The sequence below is a fragment of the Stegostoma tigrinum genome, chromosome 38, assembly GCF_030684315.1.
Source record: "Stegostoma tigrinum isolate sSteTig4 chromosome 38, sSteTig4.hap1, whole genome shotgun sequence".
Lineage (NCBI taxonomy): Eukaryota > Metazoa > Chordata > Chondrichthyes > Orectolobiformes > Stegostomatidae > Stegostoma > Stegostoma tigrinum.
Genome location: NC_081391.1, coordinates 4725939 through 4748695, shown reverse-complemented (window position 1 = coordinate 4748695; position 22757 = coordinate 4725939). Strand labels below are relative to the sequence as shown.

Sequence of the window (22757 nt, the reverse complement as noted above, 5' to 3'; positions counted from 1 at the left end):
TCCTTCAAGAAAGGAAATCTGCCATCTTCACCTGGTCTAGCCGACGTGTGACTCCAGAGCCACAGAAATGTGGTTGACTCTCAACTTGTCTCTTAAATGGCCTAGCAAATCATTCAGTTGTATCAATCATAATGGAGTCTTAATAAAGAAATAAAACCGGATGGGCCACCTAGCATTGACCAAGACTCCAGAAAAGACAATGGCAGAAATTAGCTGACTCTGTACAGCCCTCCTTACTAATCTATGGGAGCTCATGGCACAATTGGGGAAACTGTCTTACCAATAGTAAAGCAACATCCTGACATATTCATACTCACAGAATCGTACCTACAGACAATATCCCACACACCACCATCACCATCTCTAGATATGTTCGATCTCACCAGTAAGACAGACCCAGTAGAGGTAGCAGCACAGTGGGGTCCAGTCGGGAGGGTGTGCTGCTGGGAGTCCTCAACATTGACTCCAGATCCATGAATGCTCACAGCTTCAGGTTAACCATGGGTAAGGAAACCTCCTGCTGATTACCATGTACCGTCCTCCCTCGGCTGATGAGTTGGTATTCCTCCATGTTGAACAGCACTTGGAGGAAGCACTTGGAGGAACCATGGTGGCAAGGGTGCAAAATCTACTCTTGGTGGGGATTTCACTGTACACCACCAAGAGAGGCACTAATGATTGAGCTGGTCACGTCCTAAAGGACATACAGGACTAACCTCATACCGCCTCCTTGACCTGTCCGTCCACCCTGGACTGACCTATCCCCTCCCCACCTATACTCTCCTCTCCACCTATCTTCTCCTCTATTCATATTCGGTCCGCCTCCCCCTCTCTCCCTATTTATTTCAGAACCTTCTCCCCATCCCCCTTTTCTGATGAAGGGTCTAGGCCCGAAACGTCAGCTTTTGTGCTCCTGAGATGCTGCTTGGCCTGCTGTGTTCATCCAGCTTCACACTTTGTTATCCTAAAGGACATAGTTGCTAGACTGGGTCTGCAGCAGGTGGTGAGGAAACCAACAAGAGGAAAAAATAAACTTGACCTCATCCTTACCAATCTGCGGTCTGCAGATGCATCTGTCTATGACATTTTTGGTCAGAGTGACTACCACTTAGTCCTTGTGGTGACAAAATTCCACCATTATATTTGAGAATACACCCATTATGTTATGTGGCAGTACAAAAGTGCTAAATGGGACAGACTTCAAATAGACCTAGCAACTCCATCTGGGCATTCAAGAGGCGCTGTGGCCATCAACAGCAGCAGAATTGTACTCCAGCACAATCTGTAACCTCATGGCCTGGCATATGCCCCACTCAACCATTACCATCAAGCCAGGGGATCAATGGAGAGTGCAGGTCAGGAACAGCACCAGGCATACCTAAAAATGAGGTGTCAACTGAATGAAGCCACTAAACAGGATTACTTGCGTGCCAAACAGTGAGTGATAGACAGAGCCAAGAGATCCCACAACCAACAGATCAGATCTAAGCTCTGCAGAGCTGGTACGTTCAGTTGTGAAGGTTGTGAACAATTAAACTACTCACTGCAGAAGAAGGCTCCACAAATTTCCCACATCATATTCAATGATGGAAAAGCCAGCATTTAGTACCCATGCCCAGTTGTCTTTGCAAAAGTGATGGTAAGCTGCCTTCTTGAACAGCTTCAATCCAAGTGCTGTAGACTCCCAGTGCCATTAGGGAGGGTGTTCCAGAATTTTGACCCAGCGACACTGAAGGAATGGTGATATATTTCAAAGTCAGAATGGCGAATGGCTTGAAAGGTAATTTGCAGTGGTGGTGTTCCCATATATCTGCTGCTCTTGTCCTTCTAGTGGGTAGCAGTCGTGAAGTTTGCCTCAGGAGCCTTGGTGAATTTTTACAGTGCATCTCGTAAACATACTGCTGCAATTAATGGGAGAGAGAATGGATGTTTTGGATATGAAGCCAGTCAGCAGACTACTTTGCCTTCATCATGTCAAGCCTCTTGAGTGTTTCTGGAATTGCACTCATCCAGGCGAGTGGAGATATTCCATCCCAATCCTGACTGTATCTTATAAATGGTGGAAAGACTTTGGGAGTCAGGAGGTAAGTAACGCGCTGCAGGAATCCTAGTCTTTGACCTGCTCTTGTAGCCATAGTACTTATATGGCTAGTTCAGTTGAGTTTCTGGTCAATAATAACCTCTAGGATATAGATAGTGGTGGATTCAATGATAGTAATGCCATTGAATATTAAAGGACGATGGTTATATTCTCTTTTGTGGGAGATGGTCATTGCCTGGCATTTGTGTGGTGCAAATGTTTCTCTGAACTCCAAGGTGAGGTGAGAGTGAATGGTTTTCCAAGGCAACATCTGACCAAGTATAACATCAAGGGGTAATAGCAAAACTGGAGTCAGTGGGAATCAGGATGAGTCTGTTCACTAGTTGGTATCACAACTAGCATAAAGAAGACATTTGTGGTTGTTGCAGACCAAACATTTTAGTCCAAGGACACCTCTACAGGAGTTGCTTGGGCTAGTGTCTTATGCCTAACCATCTTCAGCTGCTTCATCAATGAACCTTCCCTCCGCCATCAGGTCAGATGTGGGGATGTTCTCCGATTGTTGACAAATGTTCAGCACCATTCACCAGTTCTCGGCTGCTGAATATATCTAGACTTGTGCTGCTAAGCAGGAAGTAAAATTCATGCTGCACAAGTGCCAGACAATGACCATCAGGACCATGAGCATGGATTTCATTGTAGATGAATGTGAGGTTGTGCACTGTGAAGCTAAAAACTTTCCACAAGGTGAAAAGCTGTACATAATGGACTCCAAAGAGATTTGAAGATCTAAATGTGCAGGTTATTAAAATATGATAAAGTGCAGAATATAATCATAAATGTTACTGGAACACTGGATTTTCAACCAAAAAGAATGGAAAACAAAGGGACAAATGTAATGCTGTAGCTGTACAATTTGACCACATTTGGGGTTATTGAGGGCAACTGTGAGTGCTGCACCTTAGGAAGGATACACTGACCTTGGAAGGAGCGCAGGGGATTTTTGTTGGAATTATATATGAATTCCAAGGGTTGGATTACAAGGAGAGATTACAGAAACCAGGTTTATATTGTCTGAAATTTGGGAAGTTAAGGGGATAAGAGTTTTCAAGGTATTAAGGAGAACAGTTAGAGTGGACAGAAATAATCAATTTTCACTAATCAGGGATTCTAGACTTGGGGCATAATCTGAGAATTAGAAACAGACTTTTCAGGAGTTGAATTAGGAAACTTTGATACGCAAAAATGGTCAACGTTTGAAACTATTTTCTGTGTGTGAGTTGTTGTTCAGTGAGTAGTTCTTTCACTACTGAGTAAGAATGTTTGTTTATCCAAGTCACATTCTAGGGGATGAGTACAGAGTCCAGGCTGGTAATGTTCTTGAGCACATTTTAGATGAGATGTTAAACCAGAGCACTGGCTGGTCTCTATGATGGATATAATAACACTTAGTGCACTATTTCAGAGAGGAGCAAGGGATATGGATGTGACTAGGCCATTAGTTATTAGCTATGCCAGATTTCGCAGAGGGCAGTTAAGGGTTAACGACATTGCTGAGATCTGGAGTCAGACTGGATGAGGACAGCACATTTTTACGACCATTAAGTGATTAAATGACCAACGTTAGCCTAGTACTTTTAATTGAATTCAAATTAAATCATCTTCCATGGCTCAAATTTAAACCCATTTCCCTAGAGAATTAGCCAAGGGTTTGGGAATTACTCGTCCAGTGACATTACCACTACGCCACTATGCCTCCAACAACAGCTCCAACAATACTCAAGAAGCTCAAAACAATCCAGGACAAAGCAGCTTGCTTGACTGATGCCCAATCCACCATGTTCAACATTCACTTTCTCCATTACCAATCCACAATGGGAGCAGTGTGAGCTATCTACAAGATGTACTGCAGCAATTTGCCAAGACATGTTTGATACCATCTCCGAAACCTCTGAACTGTGCCCCCTCAAAGAGCAAAGGATTCAACTGGGTTGTATGCAGAATCTGAGTGACAGGTTGTAATCTAAACCAAGGGTAAAAACTGGATACCAAGCTGTGAGGTATTTATTGGAATTTAATCATGCGCTTCCTCTGTTTGTATGTGTGTGTGTGCATATGTATATGTGTTTATATATATGTATAAAATATATACAGAATAATGGATAGCTGTAATTGAATCTAAGGAGCTGATTAAGTAAATCTTGAAGAGTGAATCTCTAAATCTGAAGTCTTATTCCCAACCAAGATCTTATTTCATTCTGATTTTAATTTTTCATCTGTGAAACTATATGTGGGCAGTGAAGACTGATCTGGATAGTTTCCATTGAGAGGGTGTGGGTGTGAAACTAGGCAAAGTAATATTTGGAATGAGGCCAGCCAGGTGGATCTCATAGAATATGAATTCCCTGATTGGGGATGTTAACCTGGTCCAATTGGGGAGCCCTGGCTGACAAATATAAAAGGGAGTGTCAGGGGATCTGTTCACTCTGGAATCTGTTCTGTGCTAGCTGGGTCAATGTCATGTACGATGCACATCTAAATAAAGGGTGACTTGGTGATGGGACACTGTCCTTCATGGCGTTATTTCAAGCAGGATTACAAAATTGGCTGCATGAACTAACAGTGTTCTCAGCACTATGTTCTCAGCTGAGACCTAGGCATTTACACAAGATTCCAGTTGACGAACCTTCATAAGACTGACAGTGTGAAGTGCTATTTTAAGAATAGTTGTCAATAGCAATTCCGTCCTATTTCTCCCAGCGTTTAGTACAGCTGCTGAACTTAATCATTGATGTATCATCCACAAATCTATATGGCTAGGCACCTGTGTCTCTGCTCATTAGTGTGTATTTAATGGCCAAAAATATAAGATGAGCACTCATAAATGAGGTAACCTCTTTACCCAGAGAGTGGGTTTATGTATTCAGTGTGCTACCATACAGTGGTCGAAATGAATGGAACAGATGCACGTAGGCAAAGTTAGATAAGCACATGAGGGAGAATGGAACAGAAAATTTCACTGTACGGACAAGAGTAAGCCATTCAGTGCCTTGAGCTCCTTCTGTCATTTAAACAGTCATGGCTGATCTGTATCTTAACTCTGTATATCTGGCTTGGTTTTGAACTCTTAATTCTCTTGCCTATCTCAAACTTGTCAACCTCTTTTGAAGTATCTACTTGATTTCATTGGGTTCAAAAGGGTTCCAAGTCATGTAGACAGGGGTTTGAATTGGGCATAAACACTGACACAGACCATTTCAGTGTTGTAAACTTCTGTACGGGCTCTGCTGCAGATATGAAGTAATATGGAGCCGCCAGCACTTTCTGTTTGTAGATCGGACAGTTTGGACCACACCCAATTATCATTGCAAAAACTAACTGTGTAGATAAGACTGCAGTTCCTGAAATACATTCTACTGAAAAAGCAAACAAAAAATTCTTACCAAGAAAGATTACTTTGTGACTTTTTAGTCAAATTAAGGATAATGTTAAGTTAAAAAGGGAAGGTTATAATGTTGCAAAGAATAGTAATAAGCCTGAGGATTCGGAGAGTTTAATAAAGCAGGAAAGGACCACCAAAAAATGATTTAACAAAGGAAAAATTAGAATACAAGAGTAAAATAGCCAGGAATATAAAAACAGATTTAAAAATTTTTAAGATGTACAGTAACTATAATGAATATCAATACCACCGAGGTACAGACAGGAAAAGTTATCAAGAAGAATAAAGGGAATGAAGAGACAATAGTTAACTCAAATTACATTACAGACATAGAGGGTAATCAAATACCTACTAAGGGTGTGGAACGTAGGATAGTTAATATAATTAGAGAAAAAAATGGACAAACTGAAAGACTGGAAGACAACAAATTCGCACAACCTAAGTCCAAGAACATAGAACATTACAGCACAACACAGGCCCTTCGGCCCTCGATGTTGTGCCGACCTGTCATACCGATCTCAAGCCCATCTAACCTACACTATTCCAATGTACGTCCATATGCTTGTCCAATTAATACTGAATGTAATGGCTATCAATTAAAAAAAATCCCTAGTAACAGGAGAGAAATGGCAATGTCACACAAGTGACAGGCAATTACTATCTCTAACAAGAGACAATCCATCTATTGCTGCTAGGGTTTACCACTGGCCAGAAACTGAAGTGGTTCAGCCGTATCAATACTGTATCTACAAAAGCTGGTCAAAAGTGAAAACTCTACAGCAAGTAACTCATCATCTGACTCCCCAGTGCCTATCCACCATTGACAAGGGAGAAGTCAGGAGTGTACTGGAACACTCCCCACTTGCTGGATGAGTGCAGTTCCAGCAACACTCAAGAAACTTGGCACTGAGACAAAGCTGCCTGCTTGACTGGCATCTTACCCACCACCTTAATTCCTTTTGCCAGCAATGCGCGTTTGCAGCAGCAGGTACCATCTAAAAGATGCATTACAGCAACTCACCAAGACCTTCTGAAAACATGACCTCTAACATTTAGAAGGGCAAGGGCAGCATATACATGGGAATGCCAGCACCTGCAAGCTCTGCCCTAAGGCTCTCACCATCCTGATGTGGAAATGTATCACCATTCTATCAACATCCTTCCCCCCCTAACAACATTACAGAAGATCCTATACTCCGTGGGCTGCAACAGTTCCAAAACTTGATTCACTGTCACCTCCTCAGAACAATTAGGTATGGGCAATAATTCTTGGCATAGCCAGTACCTTCCACATTTTGAGAAAGTATAAATATATTTAAAAATCCCATGAACTGAAATTTACCACTGTAACACTGATACTGAAAAAAATGGGAGACAGAAAACTACAGGATAGTTAACCTGACATCAGTCATTGGGAAATGCTGGAATGTGACACTAAGGAACTTACAACAATGCACTTAGAAAATTGCAATAGGATCAAGAAAACCTCAAAAATCGTTTTAGAAGAGGGAAGTTGTATTTGGCAAATTTATTAGCTTACTATGAGGGTGTAACTAGGACGGAACATGAAGAGCAGTAATGCTTGGATTTTTAAAAGTCACTTGATAAAGTGTTAGACAAATGGCTAATACTCAAGATAAGGGCTAAGGAAGTTGGGGAAAACGTTAGAATTGATAGAGTATTGGTTAACTAACAGGAAACACAGAATAAGGATGAACCAAGAAATTTCAAGCTGGCAGGATGCACCACAAGAAACAAGGCTGTGAACTAAGCTATTTACAATTTATATTATTCCTTAAAATAGAGACATATATGATTGCTGAAAGAATAAGGATGAGGAGAATAGTTTTTAACATGATGAATTATAACAAGCTTAATTCTCTACATGAGAAGACAGTAGAAGCAGATTCACTTGAAATTTTGAAAAGGAAGTTTGAGAAATTTCATAAAGAGAAAACAAATGTAGGATTCTGGGATGATAGTAGGACAGGGAATAAATTGGATTGTTCTTTTTAAGAGCTGGTGCAGGGCTGATGGGCTAAACAGTCTGCTGCTGTGTACACTAGAGATCGCATAGTATGATACCCTATCATACTCTTGATCACTCCACTAGTTGATAACAGTGTGCACATATTATAACTACTCAGTCAGATTTATTCTAAGTAACTTTTATTGAAGCTAGAATAAATTAGTGAATAAAATTAGAGCTTCCAGTCATCATGGTCCTTTTGTGAGAAAGTAGCAAAGGATTTTGATCCTGCTATTCCTTTAATAATTCAGGCTCATCGGAGTGATGTGGATAAGAAGCCTAACTCATTGTGTTCAATGATGGTCATTAACTGCCTGTCTGGCACCAAACTGAAGTTGAACCATATCTGTATTTAGCATTAAAGGTCTGGAATAAAAGTGCAGCGGACTGTCAGAGGCAGTTGAAAGATGCTAATTTCCTAGGCAAGGCTTGAATGTTCTGTACCGCATTTGGCACCACAAATACATTGGGACTCTTTAGGTAGAAACATGTAGCTGAGGAATTAATGCAATGTATTTCAATCCAAAAAGAAATCAAACATAATGTTCTCTTTGATGGACTAGGTGACCCCAGACTCTCAAGCCAATGAAAAGAAATTTGGAATGGACACAAAAGCTGGAACACATGCTATAAGGTGAGGCTGTGGTATAGTGTTAATGTAATTAGATTAGTAATCCAAATGCCCAGGTTTAATGCTTTGGGGTGAGGGTTCACATCTCACCACAGTAGCTGGTGGAATTTAAATTCAATAAGAATCAGGAATTGACAGCTCTTGTCTTTAATAGTGACTATTGTTGTAAATACCCATCTTATTCATTAATGTTCTATAGGAAAGAAAATCTGCTGTCCTTATTCACTCTGGCCTATATGTGACTCCAGGCTCACAGCAATGGAGACCACAGACTCTTATCTGTCTTCTGAAATGACCTAACAAATCAGTTGAGAATAATTAGGGATTAGCAGCAAGTGCTGGCCTTACCAATGCTACCCACGTTCCATGAAAACAGACAGAAAGTATCAAGACTGGTCAGTGGACATTTCCCAGAATATTACCTGGACTCCATGGATTAAACAGAGATGTGAAATTACACAAACTGGAGCTATTTCTGCTGACTGAGAAAACTAAGACTAGCGGACATACCTAGATCATTCGGCAATGAAATTAGGGAACTCAGAGGGACTGTTCCTGGGATGGCAGGACCATTCTATGAAAAGAGACTGGGCAAATTGAACCTGTATTTTCTAAAGTTATGAAAAATGAGAGGTAATCTCATGGAAACCTATAAAATAGGTGAGATGATTCCCCTGGTTGTGGAGTCGAGAACCAGGTGGCACAATTTAAAAACTACCACTTAGGACTGAGAGTATTTTTAAACTCAGGGTATTGTAAATCTTTAGAATTCTCTACCCCAGCGACTGTGAAAGGTTAGTCTTTGAGTATGCTTAAGGTAGAAATTAATAGATTTCAGATTACTCGTGATGTGAATGGTTTTAGGGATAGGGTTGGTAAAAGGCATTTCAATATTTGATCAGACATGATCTTATTAAGTGACAGAATAGACTCGATAGTTACAATGGCCTAAACATGTTCCTTTGTTCCTAGTTTGAATCTCTCTTCTGAAAATGACATTTGATGGGGGAGCAATTGTAAACTTTAAATTTGAGATTGGTAGATGTTTATTTACCAATGAAGTGAATGGATCTGATGGTTAAGTTATATATCGACCATGATTTCAATGAATGGAAGAGCAGACTCAAAGGACTGAATGGCCTCTTCTTGTTCCTAAGAGTCTCCAGAAATGGGATGTTAATGCCCAGGATACTATTGCAAAAAAAGGTGAAAACTTGTGTTTTATAGAAAAAGTCTTTTTCTTTTCATTTTCTTTTGACAGTTGATTGATAACTCATTAAACATAAAGATTTTGGGAATGGGATTATAGGGCATTCATGCTCCCTCTGTGGATGACTGTCGTGGATGTAGGGAGGATCAGCAAATTGACCATAGCACCACGGTACAGGCAACCATGCAAGAGAAGTAAGGATAAAGAAATATAATTGTAAATGGGGATAGTCAGGTAATAGACAGTGTTTTATGTGGCCAGGTTCGAAAGTCCTGAAAGCTGCGTTGCTTCCCTGATGGCTGGTTTCAGGATATCTCATTTGGGCTGCAGAGGAACAAGGAGTGGGAAGGGAAAGATCCAGTTATCGCTGTCCATGTAAGTACCAACAATATAGGCAAAAAGACAAAGAGGTTCTGTTGAGGGAATATGAACAGCTAGGGAGTAAGTTGAGAAGCAGAATCAGATTACTACCTGAGTCACGAGCTAAATGGCACAGGATTAACGAGAACAAACAGGCAAACAGGCTCAAAGATTGGTGTGGTGCTTGAATTCATGGGACATTGGTGCCAGTACTGGGGAAGGAGGGAGCTATTACTATGGAATGGGCTCCATTAGTCATGCTGGGACGTCACTCTTGGCATATCACATAACAAGGGCTGTAGGTAGGGCTTTATACTAAATAGTGGAGGGGGACATGGAGTTCAGCTGCATGTAAAATTAGCTAATCAAAGGTAAAGGAGAAGGTAGAATTGCATGCTAGTGATGGGGTTGATTGTTACTGGAAAATAAAAAAGGGACAGAAGGTGCGAATGTTGTATGGTATAAAGGAACCATACAAGTAGGGAAACTCAGTAATGGAACAAACTTAAAGACTTTGTATCTTCATGCATGAAGCATTTGCAATAAGGTAGATGAACTGATTATGCAAATTGAGGTAGATTGAGGTCACAAGCACTTTAAATTAGTTTGGGGGGGTGCACAAGAGAGATTATTGAAGTATCCAGAACAAGTAATAGGATGGAGATTATGGAAAAGGTCAGGTATCTAATTTCGGACACAACAGATAAGGGGACAATAATTGATGTGGTCTATGGAGGACAGAGTGTGTTGCACTTAAATGCATGCAGTATATGAAACAAGGTAAATGAGCTAATAGCACAAAGTGAAATTGGCAGGTATTATGTTGTGGGTATCATAGAGATGTGGCTGCAAGGGGATCAGTGCTGGGATCTAGATATCCAAGGATATCCATCCTACTGAAAGGACAGGCAGATGGGCAGAGCTAGCAGAGTTGCCTTGTTCATAAGAAATGAAACTAAATTACTAGCAAGAAGCAATATAGGGTCGGAAGGCATAGAATCCTGAGTAGGTAGAGTTGAGGAACTGCAAAGGAAAAATGACCCTGATGGGAGTTATGTTCAGGTCTCCTAGCAGTACTGAGGACATGGATCACAACATAAATCAAGAGATAGAAAAGCCATATAAGAAAGGCATTATTACAGTAATGATGGAGGAATTCAATATGCAGGTGCACTGGGAAAATTAGGTTGGGAGTGAATCCCAAGAAGAGAAATTTGTGGAATTTCTACAAAGTGGTTGAATGGCAAAACTTGTGATAGAACCCACTAGGGAACATACAATTCTCGATCTAGTGATATATAACTAGGCAGACTTGATTTCAGAGCTTAAGGTGAAGGAACCCCTGGGGGCAGTGACCACAATATGTTAGAGTTCATCTTGCAGTTTGACAGGGAGCAGCTTGAATCAGATGTAATGGTATTACAACTGATTATAGGTAACGACAAAGACATGAAGGTGGAGCTCACCAGAGTTGATTTGAAGGGGAGCCTAACAGAGAAGACGGTGGAGCAGTAATGGCATGCATTTCGGGTGGTAATTTGGGAGGCGGAGCAGAAATTAATTCTAAGGAAGAAGAAACAAAGGTGGAATGAGACAACCGTGGCTGACAAATGAAGTCAGGGATAGCATTAAAGCAAAAGGGCTCTAATGGTCTAGCTGTGGTGCCCCTATCTCTGAACTAGGAGGCCTGGGTTCAAGTCCCACCTTCATTAGAGATGTGAAATAACATCTTTGACCAGGTAGATTAGAAAATATCTAAAGAAAAGGATTACAATGTGGTGAAGGTTAATGGTAAATCAGAGGATTGGGAAACATATAAAAACCAGCAGAGGGCAGTTAAGTAAACAATAATGAGGACATGAAATATGATGGTACACTAGTTAGTAACATAAAAGAAGATTGTAGCAGTTTTTTTAGATATATAAAAGGTAAGAGAGAGGCAAGAGTGAACACTGAACTGCTGGAAATGAGGTTGGAGAAGTAGTAATGGGGAACAAAGAAATGGTGGAGGAACTGAATAGGTAATTTGCATCAGTCTTCACAGTGGAAGACACCAGAAAAATAGTAGAACTTCAAGAGAGTCATGGAGCAGAGGTGAGTGTAATGGCCATCACTAAGGAAGAAGGTACTGGAGAAGATAAAAGGTCTATAGTGATTGTAATGTAGTCAGTCTGGTGGACATTACAGAATTTGAGATTCCTGATTGGCGCTGTTAATCTGGTCCAATCAGGGAGTCCTAACTGACAGATAAAGGTCAGAATCCTGACACTCAGAGCTGGCTCTGACGAAGCTGGATCAATGTCAAGGACTTTCCACGCGTAAACAAAAGGTAACTTGGTGACGGGAGTTATTGCAAGTCTGTGGAGTTATTTCTGTGGACAACTCTGTGGAGTTATTTCAAGGTCTAAAGGTGGATACACCCCAGAGTTTTGAAGGAGATAGCTGTGAAGATTGTAGTGGCAATGGTGGTGACTTTTCTGGAATCAGGGAGGGTCTCAGAGGACTGGAAAAAAGCTAATGTAAAATCTCTGCTCACGAAGGGAGGGATGGGGCAAAAGACAGGAAATTATAGGCTGGTTAGCCTGACCTCAGTTGTTTTAATTATTTTAGCGTCCATTATTAAGGATGAGATTGCAGACTATTTGGAAGTGCATGGCTAAATAGAACTGAAGTCAACATGGCTTCATCAAGGGGAGGTCATGCCTGACAAATCTGTTAGAATGAGCAAATTAAACAAAGGACAGCTAGTGGACACAATCTATTTGGATTTCTAAGGTTGTCAGTGTTTGGAATTTTCCCCCTCAGTGAACAGCGGAGGCTGGGTCATTGAAAATATTCAAGACTGAGATAGACAGATTTTTGATTGACAAGGAAGGGCTTTTCACAGACAGGCTAGAACGTGGAGTCACTTCGATTCATGATCTCATTGAATGATTTATCAGGACCAAGGACTGAATGCTCTCTTCTAATGCTTATGTTCATTTTAACCTCCAGAGATATATTCATTTGAAGTTGACAATCCCCAGAAAACGCTATTCTAAAATAAGGTCAGCTCCCAATTCAGATCAAAGTTAATAATAACAGTTAATAATAATTCATATCAAAGTTAATAATGATAAAACCTTCCAGTTGCCAACCATTTTAACACCCCATCCCACTCCCTGTGTGACATGTCCATTTTGGGCCTCCTCCAGTACCACGATGATACCACATACAAGTTGGAGGAGCAATACCTCATATTCTGCCTTGGGAGCCTGCAGCCCAATGGCCTAAACACAGAGCTCACTGGTTTTAAAATCTCCCCAGACCCAGCCTCATCCCATGTCCAACTCTCCCCCTCACCACCCCCTCTCCACCACTCCCACTCATTGACCTGACACAACCTGTTCATCTTCCCCACCCATCTACTCTACCCTTCCTGCTGATCAATCCCCACTGCCCCCTACCTGCATCCAACCTATCGCAGCCCCACCCACCTCCTTGAACTGATACAACCTGTCCATCTTCTTTCCCACCTATCCGCTCCACCCATCCCACCAATCAATCCCCACCACTCCCTACCTGCATCCACCTATCACCATCCCACCTATCTTCCCCAGACCCATCCCTCCTCTCTCTATTTATTTCCCAGCTCCCTTTCCCCTCCCCATTTCTGAAGAAGGGTCCCCACCTGAAACGTCAACCTTCCTGCTCCTCTGATGCTGCCTGGCCTGCTATGTTCCTCCAGCTCCGTATTGTGTTTTCTTTGACTCCAGCATCTGCAGTTCTTGCTATTTCCTAATAATACACCAGTAGTTGTAACTTGAAACTGGACAGACTTCATTTGCTATAGAAACATTACAATGAGACCCATCAACTCTTCCAATTGCTACATGTGGACTTTAAAGATCCATGGTGGTATCTAAATTGCTGGCTATGATTTCACCCTTCATTAATGTCATATGACCGTTATTTGTAGGATTGTGCTTGCTAATGTCACAGCAATTACTGTTGTAGGTTCAGATCACAGTCCCATTCCATATAAAGTGTGGCCAACTTTTAAAGGAGCTAACCAATTTGGCCCAGTCCTTGGCCCAGGGCCTTTCAAATTTTTCCTATATTAAGCATTTATCAATTCCCTTTTATTCTGGAGAACTTGATGGATAGTGATATAAATATTTATTAATAATGTTTTAGTCAGTAGGCTCTTAGGATTATGCAGGAAAAAGGGTGGTGGGACCGATTAGATAAGTCTTTAAACAGCTAGTGTAGATACTATGGGCTGAATTGACTCCCAAAGTTTTGAACTGATTCTTGTGAAATGGTATATAGTTCAACAAAAAGTCTGCACCACCTGCTCCTGTCTTACCTCCAATTCACAGGTATCTCTGTCACCAGTGACAGGTAAATTCCCAACGTTATCTTGGTTCTTTCCTGTCACAAGTGCACGTATTCGGGCAATCTCCTCTGATAACTGGCCATTCAGCTCCTGCAAAAGTCAAGACAGAAACATTATAATTAGGAGGTGAGTCAATCTGAAACAAAAACAGAAATTGGTGGAGAAACTCAGCAGGTCTGGCAGCATCTGTGGAGTAAATGCAGAATCACTACGTTTTGAGTTCTGAAGAACAGTCACTGGACCCGAAACGCTGACTTTTCTTTCTCTCCATAGCTGGCTGCCAAACCTGCTGAGTTTCTTTGAAAATTTCTTGTTTTGCTCTGCTGGTAATTGGCTGTCTGTCTGTGTGTATCCATGTAATCAGACAGCTCCCTGACAAGAGGACTTCTGGCCACAATGTTCTCAGCACAAAGATATGCACAGTTACAATCAATAGGGAAAACACTGAGACATGAGACAGCTGTGAGAGACTGGATCAAGACAAACCTACAGTTACAATTCCGCCGATGCCATTCACTCCAAGTTACTTTGGGATGTTTAGTTAGTGAATCAGAGAATGACTACACCAGGCGATGTCTTGCATTTCCTGCACTTCTGCCCTCAAACCCCACCTCCCACCAACAAAAATAATGACAGAATCCCCCTTGTCTTCACATATCACCCCATCAACCTGCACATCCAGCATTCTCTGCCACCTAAAATCCGACCCCACGACCAGAGATATTTCCCTCCCACCCCATCTGCCTTTCGTAGGGCCCGCTGACTCCGCAACTACCTCACATCTGCTCCAAACTCCCCACTAACCCCACTACCCCCAGCACCTCTCCCTGCAGCCATAGGAAGTGCTACACCTGCCCCTACACCTCCCCCCCTCACCTCCAACCAAAGCCCAAAGCAAACATTTATTATCCGACAGAGATTCACCTGTACATCCTCCAACCCGGTCTACTGTGTCTGTTACTTACGAAGTTGCCTCCTCTACATCGGTCAGATCAAGTGCGGATTTGGGGACAGTTTTGTAGAGCATACGCGCTCTATCCACAAAAAACGACAACACCTTTTGGTTGCCAACCATTTTAACTCCCCCTCTCACTCCCTGGGTAACATGTTCATCCTGTGCCTCCCTCCAGTCAACTTTCCTGCTCCTCTGATGCTGCCTGGCCTGCTGTGTTCCTCCAGCTCCACACGGTGTTGTCTCCGACTCCAGCACCTGCAGTTCTTGCTGTATATGAGAAGCAGCTCAGCTTTTTAATGAATCTTACTGTTTCTTCCCAAGAACTTCATACTGATAAGTTAGGGAACAATTTAGGAGATAGGAAATGGAGAGTAGAGATAACAAGCATAGATTCAAAATCTAGCTTTCAAAAAATGTGGAATTGTCTGAAATCCTGACATTTCTGTAATGGTCTAGTTACAGGACCTGTTTTACGTTTAGGGTCTGTATACTGATCATCTTTCTGCTCAGATTTATCTCAAAGTATTTTTCCTTCACATTGTTTAAGTTGCTTCCTGGAAAGTGGTGCTTCCACCTTTTGTTCCTGTTGTGGGGCAGAATCATCCTTACAGTCTTCCGAGGAATCTGTTACTTGGGCTAGCCTTGATTCTTCTCCACCTGTGCAGGTGAACAGATAGCAATTGGGAAATGCGATGTTAGGAACAACGTATAACTTAAGTTACAATTATATTTTGTACTTTGTGTACTAAGAAGGGGACCATGCAGTGTTTGAGTTCTTAGGAGACTGGTGATGGGGAGTCTATAAAGCCTTTTGTGCTTAAGTCACTGGAAGTGGCAGAACAGGTTCAGAGAGCAGATAAGTCAGCAGCCTGGGGAAAATTCCTATCTACCCTGTTGTACCCAGCATGAATTTTGAAGATTTCAGTGAGATCATTTCTCATTCTTTAAAACTCTAGGAAATGCAGACCCAAATTCCTCACAAATGACAATCCCATAATCCCAGGATTTAATCGAATTTGTGCTGCACAACTTCTGTGGCAAATATATCCTTCTTGAGGTAACAAGGTTAAAACTGTACACAGCACTCCAGGTGAGGTCTCATCGAGGCTCAGTACAACTAAAGCAAGGCATCTTTACTTCCCTACTCAAATCTATTTAAGATGAATGCCAGCTTCCTGTTTGCCTATCTAATTGCTTGCTGCAAATATTTTAGGTGTTTTGCAAAAGAAGCAAAGGAAACACAAGGAAAAACATTTGCACGTAGCAAATGATTGGGATCTGAATGGGACTTCCTCAGAGTGTGGTGGAGGTATGTTCAATCAAAGCACTGACGAGGAAGGTTGTTTAGGGCTACAATGAGAAGCATCTAACTCCATCGATGTATCTTCTTTTTCTTTATCCCTCGTGCTATTCCAGTTTCTCCTTAAAGGCATTGGTAATTTTTGCCTCAAATATTCCCTGTAGTAGCAAAGTTTCAAACCTCTTACTAGCTAAAGAAGTTTGTCTTGAATTCCCCACTTGATTTATTAGTGTCGATCTTATAAACCCCCACAATTTTAGTCTCTTTCATAGGATCAACATACAGAAACCAACCTATCAGCCCCTTTTAATGATAGTTATTAGGCCACCATGCAGACTTCTCTTTTCTAGGGAGAACCGTCCTAGCATATCCTGCTTTTTCATATAAGTGTAACTTCTTAGATTGGTTATTATTCTTGTGAATTTTTTTTTACATTGTCCTAATCCACTTGGGAAAGTGAACTGACCTCGAGCTGTACTGATCTTTGAGTTGTCACAAAATAAAAGTTTCAAAAAAATTATTTAAAGTTCCTGATTTTTCAGAGATAGCAAGAACTGCAGGTGCTGGAGTTAGGTGCTGATGAAGGATCTAGGACAAAACGTTCTCTCTCTTACTCCTCTGATGCTGCCTGATCTGCTACATTCCTCCAGCTCTACATTGTATCTTTCCTGATTTTCCAGATGGAAAACTCAACAGAAAATAATGACCACGTTACTGTACTTAACAAGAAAATACTATTTATTACAAATAAATCAGTTCTAATCACAAGGCAAACAAAACAGGAACGATCAAGTTGTAATTCTCTAAATTAAACTCTACTCATATTTAAATCCCTACATAGATATGCTGACAGACACAGACAAAAAAGAAATTGATGTTATTATGGGTAGAGGAAAAATATTAGAGGACACAGTTCAACACATCAGTCCACAGTATTCAATTAGTCCTTTTGCTTCTCTGAGTCCTGATCTCAAATATCTTCATTTCAATTTTGCACAGTTCGTTACTGCAAACATGGGATGGTTGTCACGCTAATTGTTTAGCGTCTCATTCACAGCTTTTAGGCAAATTGAGTGAGAATAGTTAGCTATCTTCCAATTCTTTGTTAGTTCTTTACAAAGAAAGAGAGAGATGCCCTCTCTTTAGAGCCTGGAAGCTTTCTACCCCTGTATTGTTTACACATAGGCAGCCCATCTGCCCAGGAGCCAAACAATGAGTTGTTGCCATCCTGAACATTCCTAACCCAATGAGCTGGTCCTGATTGAAAAACTAAACAACAGACAGCCTCTAAGCAAAACTGCCCTGAACACACACCTACGGTGCTGACGAGTCCAGCAATTCTCTCCTACTGCTTCAAGTAAGGATCAGTGTAATACAACTCACAATGAGTTCCAGTAACTTGTTTTAAAACTGAAACATCCCTTCTCCAGTTTGCTTAGTTTAAAGCAGGACTTCCTCCCATATTTGGTCAATAATCAAAAAACAAATTAAAATAAAAAGATTTGGTTTTACAACATGTTCTCTAGTGCTTCTACATCCTTTTCACAACGTGAAGGCCATCTTGGGAGGCCTCCTTCTCACAGTTTGATACAAAGTTAACACAAGAAATGATTTAAACTGTGGGTACTGTGACAAATAAGAGACATCTTTATGCCAGACTGGGGATTTTTCACCTAATTTGGGAAAAGTTGTTGAGGAGCAGCGGGATGCCGGGGGGAAGGACGTCCTGCTTGCCTGTTCGGTTAATGCCTGTATGGGAATGGAAAGGTCTTGGACTTTGTGCTGACAGCTGGCGCTCAAGTTTTTTTGACTCTGCGGAAAGCCTTAGAAAGGCATCTCAGGAAGGGACGGGGACAACAGGAAACTCACTTGTGCTGTCAGCTGAATCGTCGAGATAAGGTTACAGCTTCTCTTCAGAGTGACAATCATTCTATATTTATACAAAGGCGGAAACAACGCAAGTTATAGCTGCAATGTTTTGTGTTTGTGTCAGTTTTGGCGGCTGGTAGCAGCAGACATCACCCATGGAAGTGATGGTCTAATGGTACGGTCGATGGAGCAGGTTCCACGGTGGCAGCACTGGCCGTGTAGGCAGTGTTTGGGCTCCTGAGGTGGCTGCTCCAGACCAGCTGCTTCATTTCTTCATCATTACCCTTTTCATCATGTTTCCCTTTATCATCTTTTCCTCATCTTCCTTCTGTTGGAGAAGGCAACATCTCGGAGGAAGGTGGCTGGAGTGGGACTCTTGGTGAGGTGGCAGTGGAGGCAAGTTCTCCTGGTTGCAGTATGCCAATAGCTGGGATTCCTGGTGTCATCGAGGTGCTGTGGAGCCAGGGATTCCTGATGGTGCTTGTGGTAGGCCAGGAGCAGGGATTCCTGGTTATTGGTGAGGTGGCAGTGACAGAGGAACCGGGGACTCCTGGTTGCAGGGCAATTGTGGGTTCAGCATGGGATCTGGCTTCAGCGTCAGTGAGGTGGGCCCAGCAGAGAAGAGATGACACCTAAACAGTGGCAATTCCTATGTTAGTGGGTCTGTTGCAGGTGGTGGTAAGTCAGTGAAGGAGGGGTGGAAGAGCACATGTACTGGTGAGCTGGTTCAGGGCTCAGGACTCGTGGCAGAGGTGGTACAATGAAGATAGACTCTCTTTCAGTTATTTCTTTTGATTCTTAAACTATTCAAAATGGTGCCAGATTGTGGTGACAACTGAAGCTTTTCACTGTATTTTACTTTATTATTCACTGTAAAATACAAGTGACAATAAATAAATCATTCAATTCAATTCAATCCAGAGACCCAGGTAATGTTGGCAAAAGCTAAACAGATGGTGAAATTTGAATTCAATAAAAACTCTGGAAATAAAATACAACCAATAGAGTTAAGCAATTCCACAGCCTACTGATCAGATCTAAGCTCTGCAGCCTGCCCTATCCAGTCATAAATGGTGGTGGACAATTAAACAACTCACTGAAGGTGGAAGTTCCACAAACATCCCAATCCTCAATAATTGGGTAGCCCTGTAGATCAATGCAAAAGATCAGGCTAAAATGCTGAATACAGGGTAGTTAACCCATCTTGGCCTCCTCTAGAGGGTTCAGTATGACAGATGTTATCTTCAGCCAAATTGATTCACTCTACATGATCTTAACAGAAGACTGGAGGCACTACATACTGCAAAGCCGGTGGGCCTGACAACAATCCAGCAATTGTACTGGGGACATATACTCCATAACTAGTCACACCCGTAGCCAAGCTACAACACAGATACCTATCGAATAATGTAGAAAGTTGCCCAGTTATGACCTGTACACACAAAACAGGACAAATCTTCAACCAGGCTCATTACCGTCTCATCAGTCTACTCTTGATCATCAGTAAAGTGATGGAAGGTGTCATCAACAGTGCTATCAAGTAGCACTTGCCTGGCAATAACCGGACATTCAGTTTGAGTTAGCCAGGACCACTCAGCTCTTGACCTCATTACTGATTTGGTGTAAATACAGACAAAAGAACTGAATGGCAGAGGTGGTGGGAGTGACTGCCTTTATCAAAGAGGCCATATTTGACCAAACATGGTGTCAAGGTGCCCTAGCAAAACAAGAGTGAATGGGGACTGGGGGAAAAGACTCTGCTAGTTAGAGTCATATCTGGCACATTGGTAGATGGTTCTGGTTGTTGGAAATCAGTCAACTCAGCTCCAGTCTGCAAGTGCTCCTCGGGGTAGTGTCCTTGGTCCAACCACCTTCAGATACTTCATCAGTGACCATCACAAGATCAGAAGTGGAATGTTCACTGATGATTGTACAATGTTCAGTATTGTTTACTACTCCCCAGATATTGAAGCAGTCCACGTCCAAATACACCAATATCCACGCTTCAGCTGACAAGTGGAAAGTACGTTTGTTCTGCACAAATATTAGAGAATGAGAATCTCCAACAACAGAGAATCCAATTGTCACCCCTTGACAATCAATGGCATTATCATTATTGAATCCCTAAAAATCAGCATTCTGGAATTACAACAGATCAGAAACTGGACTGGATTGGCCATATACAAGAGCAGATCAGAGGTTAGATATTCTGCAGCAGGTAACTAAACTCCTGACTCCTCAGTTTCCTGGATGAGTGTGGCTCTAATAACAGTCGTGAAGTTTAACACCATCTAGGACAAAGCAGCCCAATTGACTGGCATCGTATTCACAAACCTTCACTCTTTCCACCACTGCTTGCTCATCATCTATAAGATGTACTACAGAAATTCACCAAGACTTCTTAGATAGCACTTTCCAAACCCATGACTATGTCCACCTAGAAGGGCAACCAGGCATGTGCAGCCTCAGTTTAACGACAGAATCGGCAGCACCTCTGACAGTACAGTACTGCACTACAATGTCAGCCTGGATTGTGGAGCTCTACTCTCTGGAGGACAACTGACAAAATACCATACTCACACTTCTTGTTTTGACTGATGCTCTGAACCCAACCTGTAAGGAGAAATGACAATTCTGACCTGCCCAAATGCCGTAGTGATGCACCAAGACACAAGGCCGCAGGATGTATTTCTCTCGTCTTGGTTACCATCTGAGGAGGGAACCAGTCATGGCCGCAAAACACCTACATTCTAACTACCATAAACCTCATTCAGCTTTTCTCAGTCAAACTCATCACAGATTCATAGTGAGGCAGCTGTAGCAGAGCCTGGAAGGGACAGAACAGCCATTTTGTGTGTCTGCATGAATCACTGTGGTGCCCCAAAATTGGTACTTCTAACACTTTCTGGTTGAGGAGCATCCTGGGTTTTAGACCCAAATAGAAAAAAATATATAGTCAAGGCAGGGGGCAGGTCTATGGAAGAATTTAATCCAGGCAGTGCTTAGGGTTGTTGACCCTCCAGAATTCACGCTGAGCATCCAAAAGGCGCTGTCTATAAAATATCAGGATTCTTAGCAGTGGGTGATGGGCTGAGAAGACTTTTCTTGTCCCTTATTTTAGTTCAAATATCCTCCTCCTTCTCGGAAAAGCTACTTTTCTGGTGTGAGCATCACCGCCCAACTACAATTGTCCATGCCCGTTACCCGGTTTTGTCGAAGCAGCTCCTCATTTTCCCGTTGGCTCCGTGACAGGTCCCTCTCCCGCATTTGTGTCTCCTTCATCTGGTAGTTAATCTCCAGGCACTTGCGGGAGTATTGTTCTGACAGCACCTGCAGCTCCCGTTGAAGTGACTCCAGCTCCTCCCTACAGAAAAGCAGCAAAATAAGTAACGCGTCAATGAGTGATGTCACACAAAACAGCACAAACACAATCGGTCCTCCCAGCCAAACAGAGCCTGGCAGACTCCGCACACTGTTATTCCCAACCAGGTTAGAAATGAATCATTGCGTAAGTGACTGGGATTGATACAAAATTGTGTAGCAGGTCATTATCTTCCACTCAGTGCACTCAAATGGAGAAATAATCCTTCTTTTGTCAGGGAACATTGTTGAACTTGAAGTTCCGTTTGCTGTCGTTCATATAGACTTGAATTGATTCTCTCTCCAAAAATGCTGCCAGACCTGCTGAATTTCTCCAGCAGTTTTTTATTTCAAATTTCCAGCAGATGCAATATTTTGCTTTAATGTAACTGTTTGCTGAATGATTAGGCAGCACTTGCTATAAAACAGACTTCTTGCTACCAATCTGACCTAAGTCCCACCCTGACTCCAGTTAATTTGCTGAAAGACTGGGTGTGAATAAAATTTTACTTTCCCATTTTGGACTAGAAAACAATTAACACCTCATTAAGAAACACAACTCCCTCAGTTACCTGCTGCTTCTCTCTATAGGTCCCTACTCACACCATTTCAAAAATCCGAAGGAGTAAGCTGTACTCACTGGTGCTGTTTGCGAAGCCTCTCCAAATCACTGTTATTTGCAATGTTCTGAGTGCTCCGCAATCTCTCCAACTCTTCACGATGAGCCTTCTTCACAGCTTCAATGGCTGCAATCCAGAACAAAAACCAGTCACAGCTGAAATGAGTTTCTTTAACTTCATTTTAAAGACAATAATAAGGGGCTTTCTTGTGGCACAGTTGTAGTGTCCCTACCCCTGAACCAGGAGGCCCATCATTCAAGTCCCATCAACTCCAGAGGTCTGTAATAACATCTCTGAATAGGGTGACAAGGAAAATATGTTTAAATACATTAATAGGGCCTCCTTGTGGTGCAGTAGTAATGTCCTTACCCCTGGACTGGGAAACTCAGGTTCAAGGCTACCATTCAGGAAAAGATCCCTTTATCCCCACCCTCTGCCAGTCATCCAATCTTCTATCCATGCCAGCACCTTGCTCCTAACACCATCTCTTATTTAGTAGCCTCGTGCGTGGCACTTTGTGAAAGGCCTTCTGGATATCCACATAGATTGTGTCTACTGTCTT

General features: G+C 42.1%; 1 protein-coding gene across 6 annotated transcripts in view; it reads right to left on the bottom strand.

Annotated features, from left to right (window-relative positions):
- triobpb (TRIO and F-actin binding protein b) overlaps positions 1-22757 on the bottom strand; it is a 285020-nt gene that overhangs the window by 15105 nt on the left and 247158 nt on the right. For all 6 annotated transcript variants that reach the window (XM_059640825.1, XM_059640826.1, XM_059640828.1 and 3 more), the window contains 3 exons: positions 22216-22321; positions 21420-21579; positions 14062-14181 (listed from right to left, as the gene is read on the bottom strand). In XM_059640825.1, coding sequence (XP_059496808.1) covers positions 14062-14181; positions 21420-21579; positions 22216-22321 — 386 coding nt within the window. The remainder of the gene's footprint in view (positions 1-14061; positions 14182-21419; positions 21580-22215; positions 22322-22757) is intronic.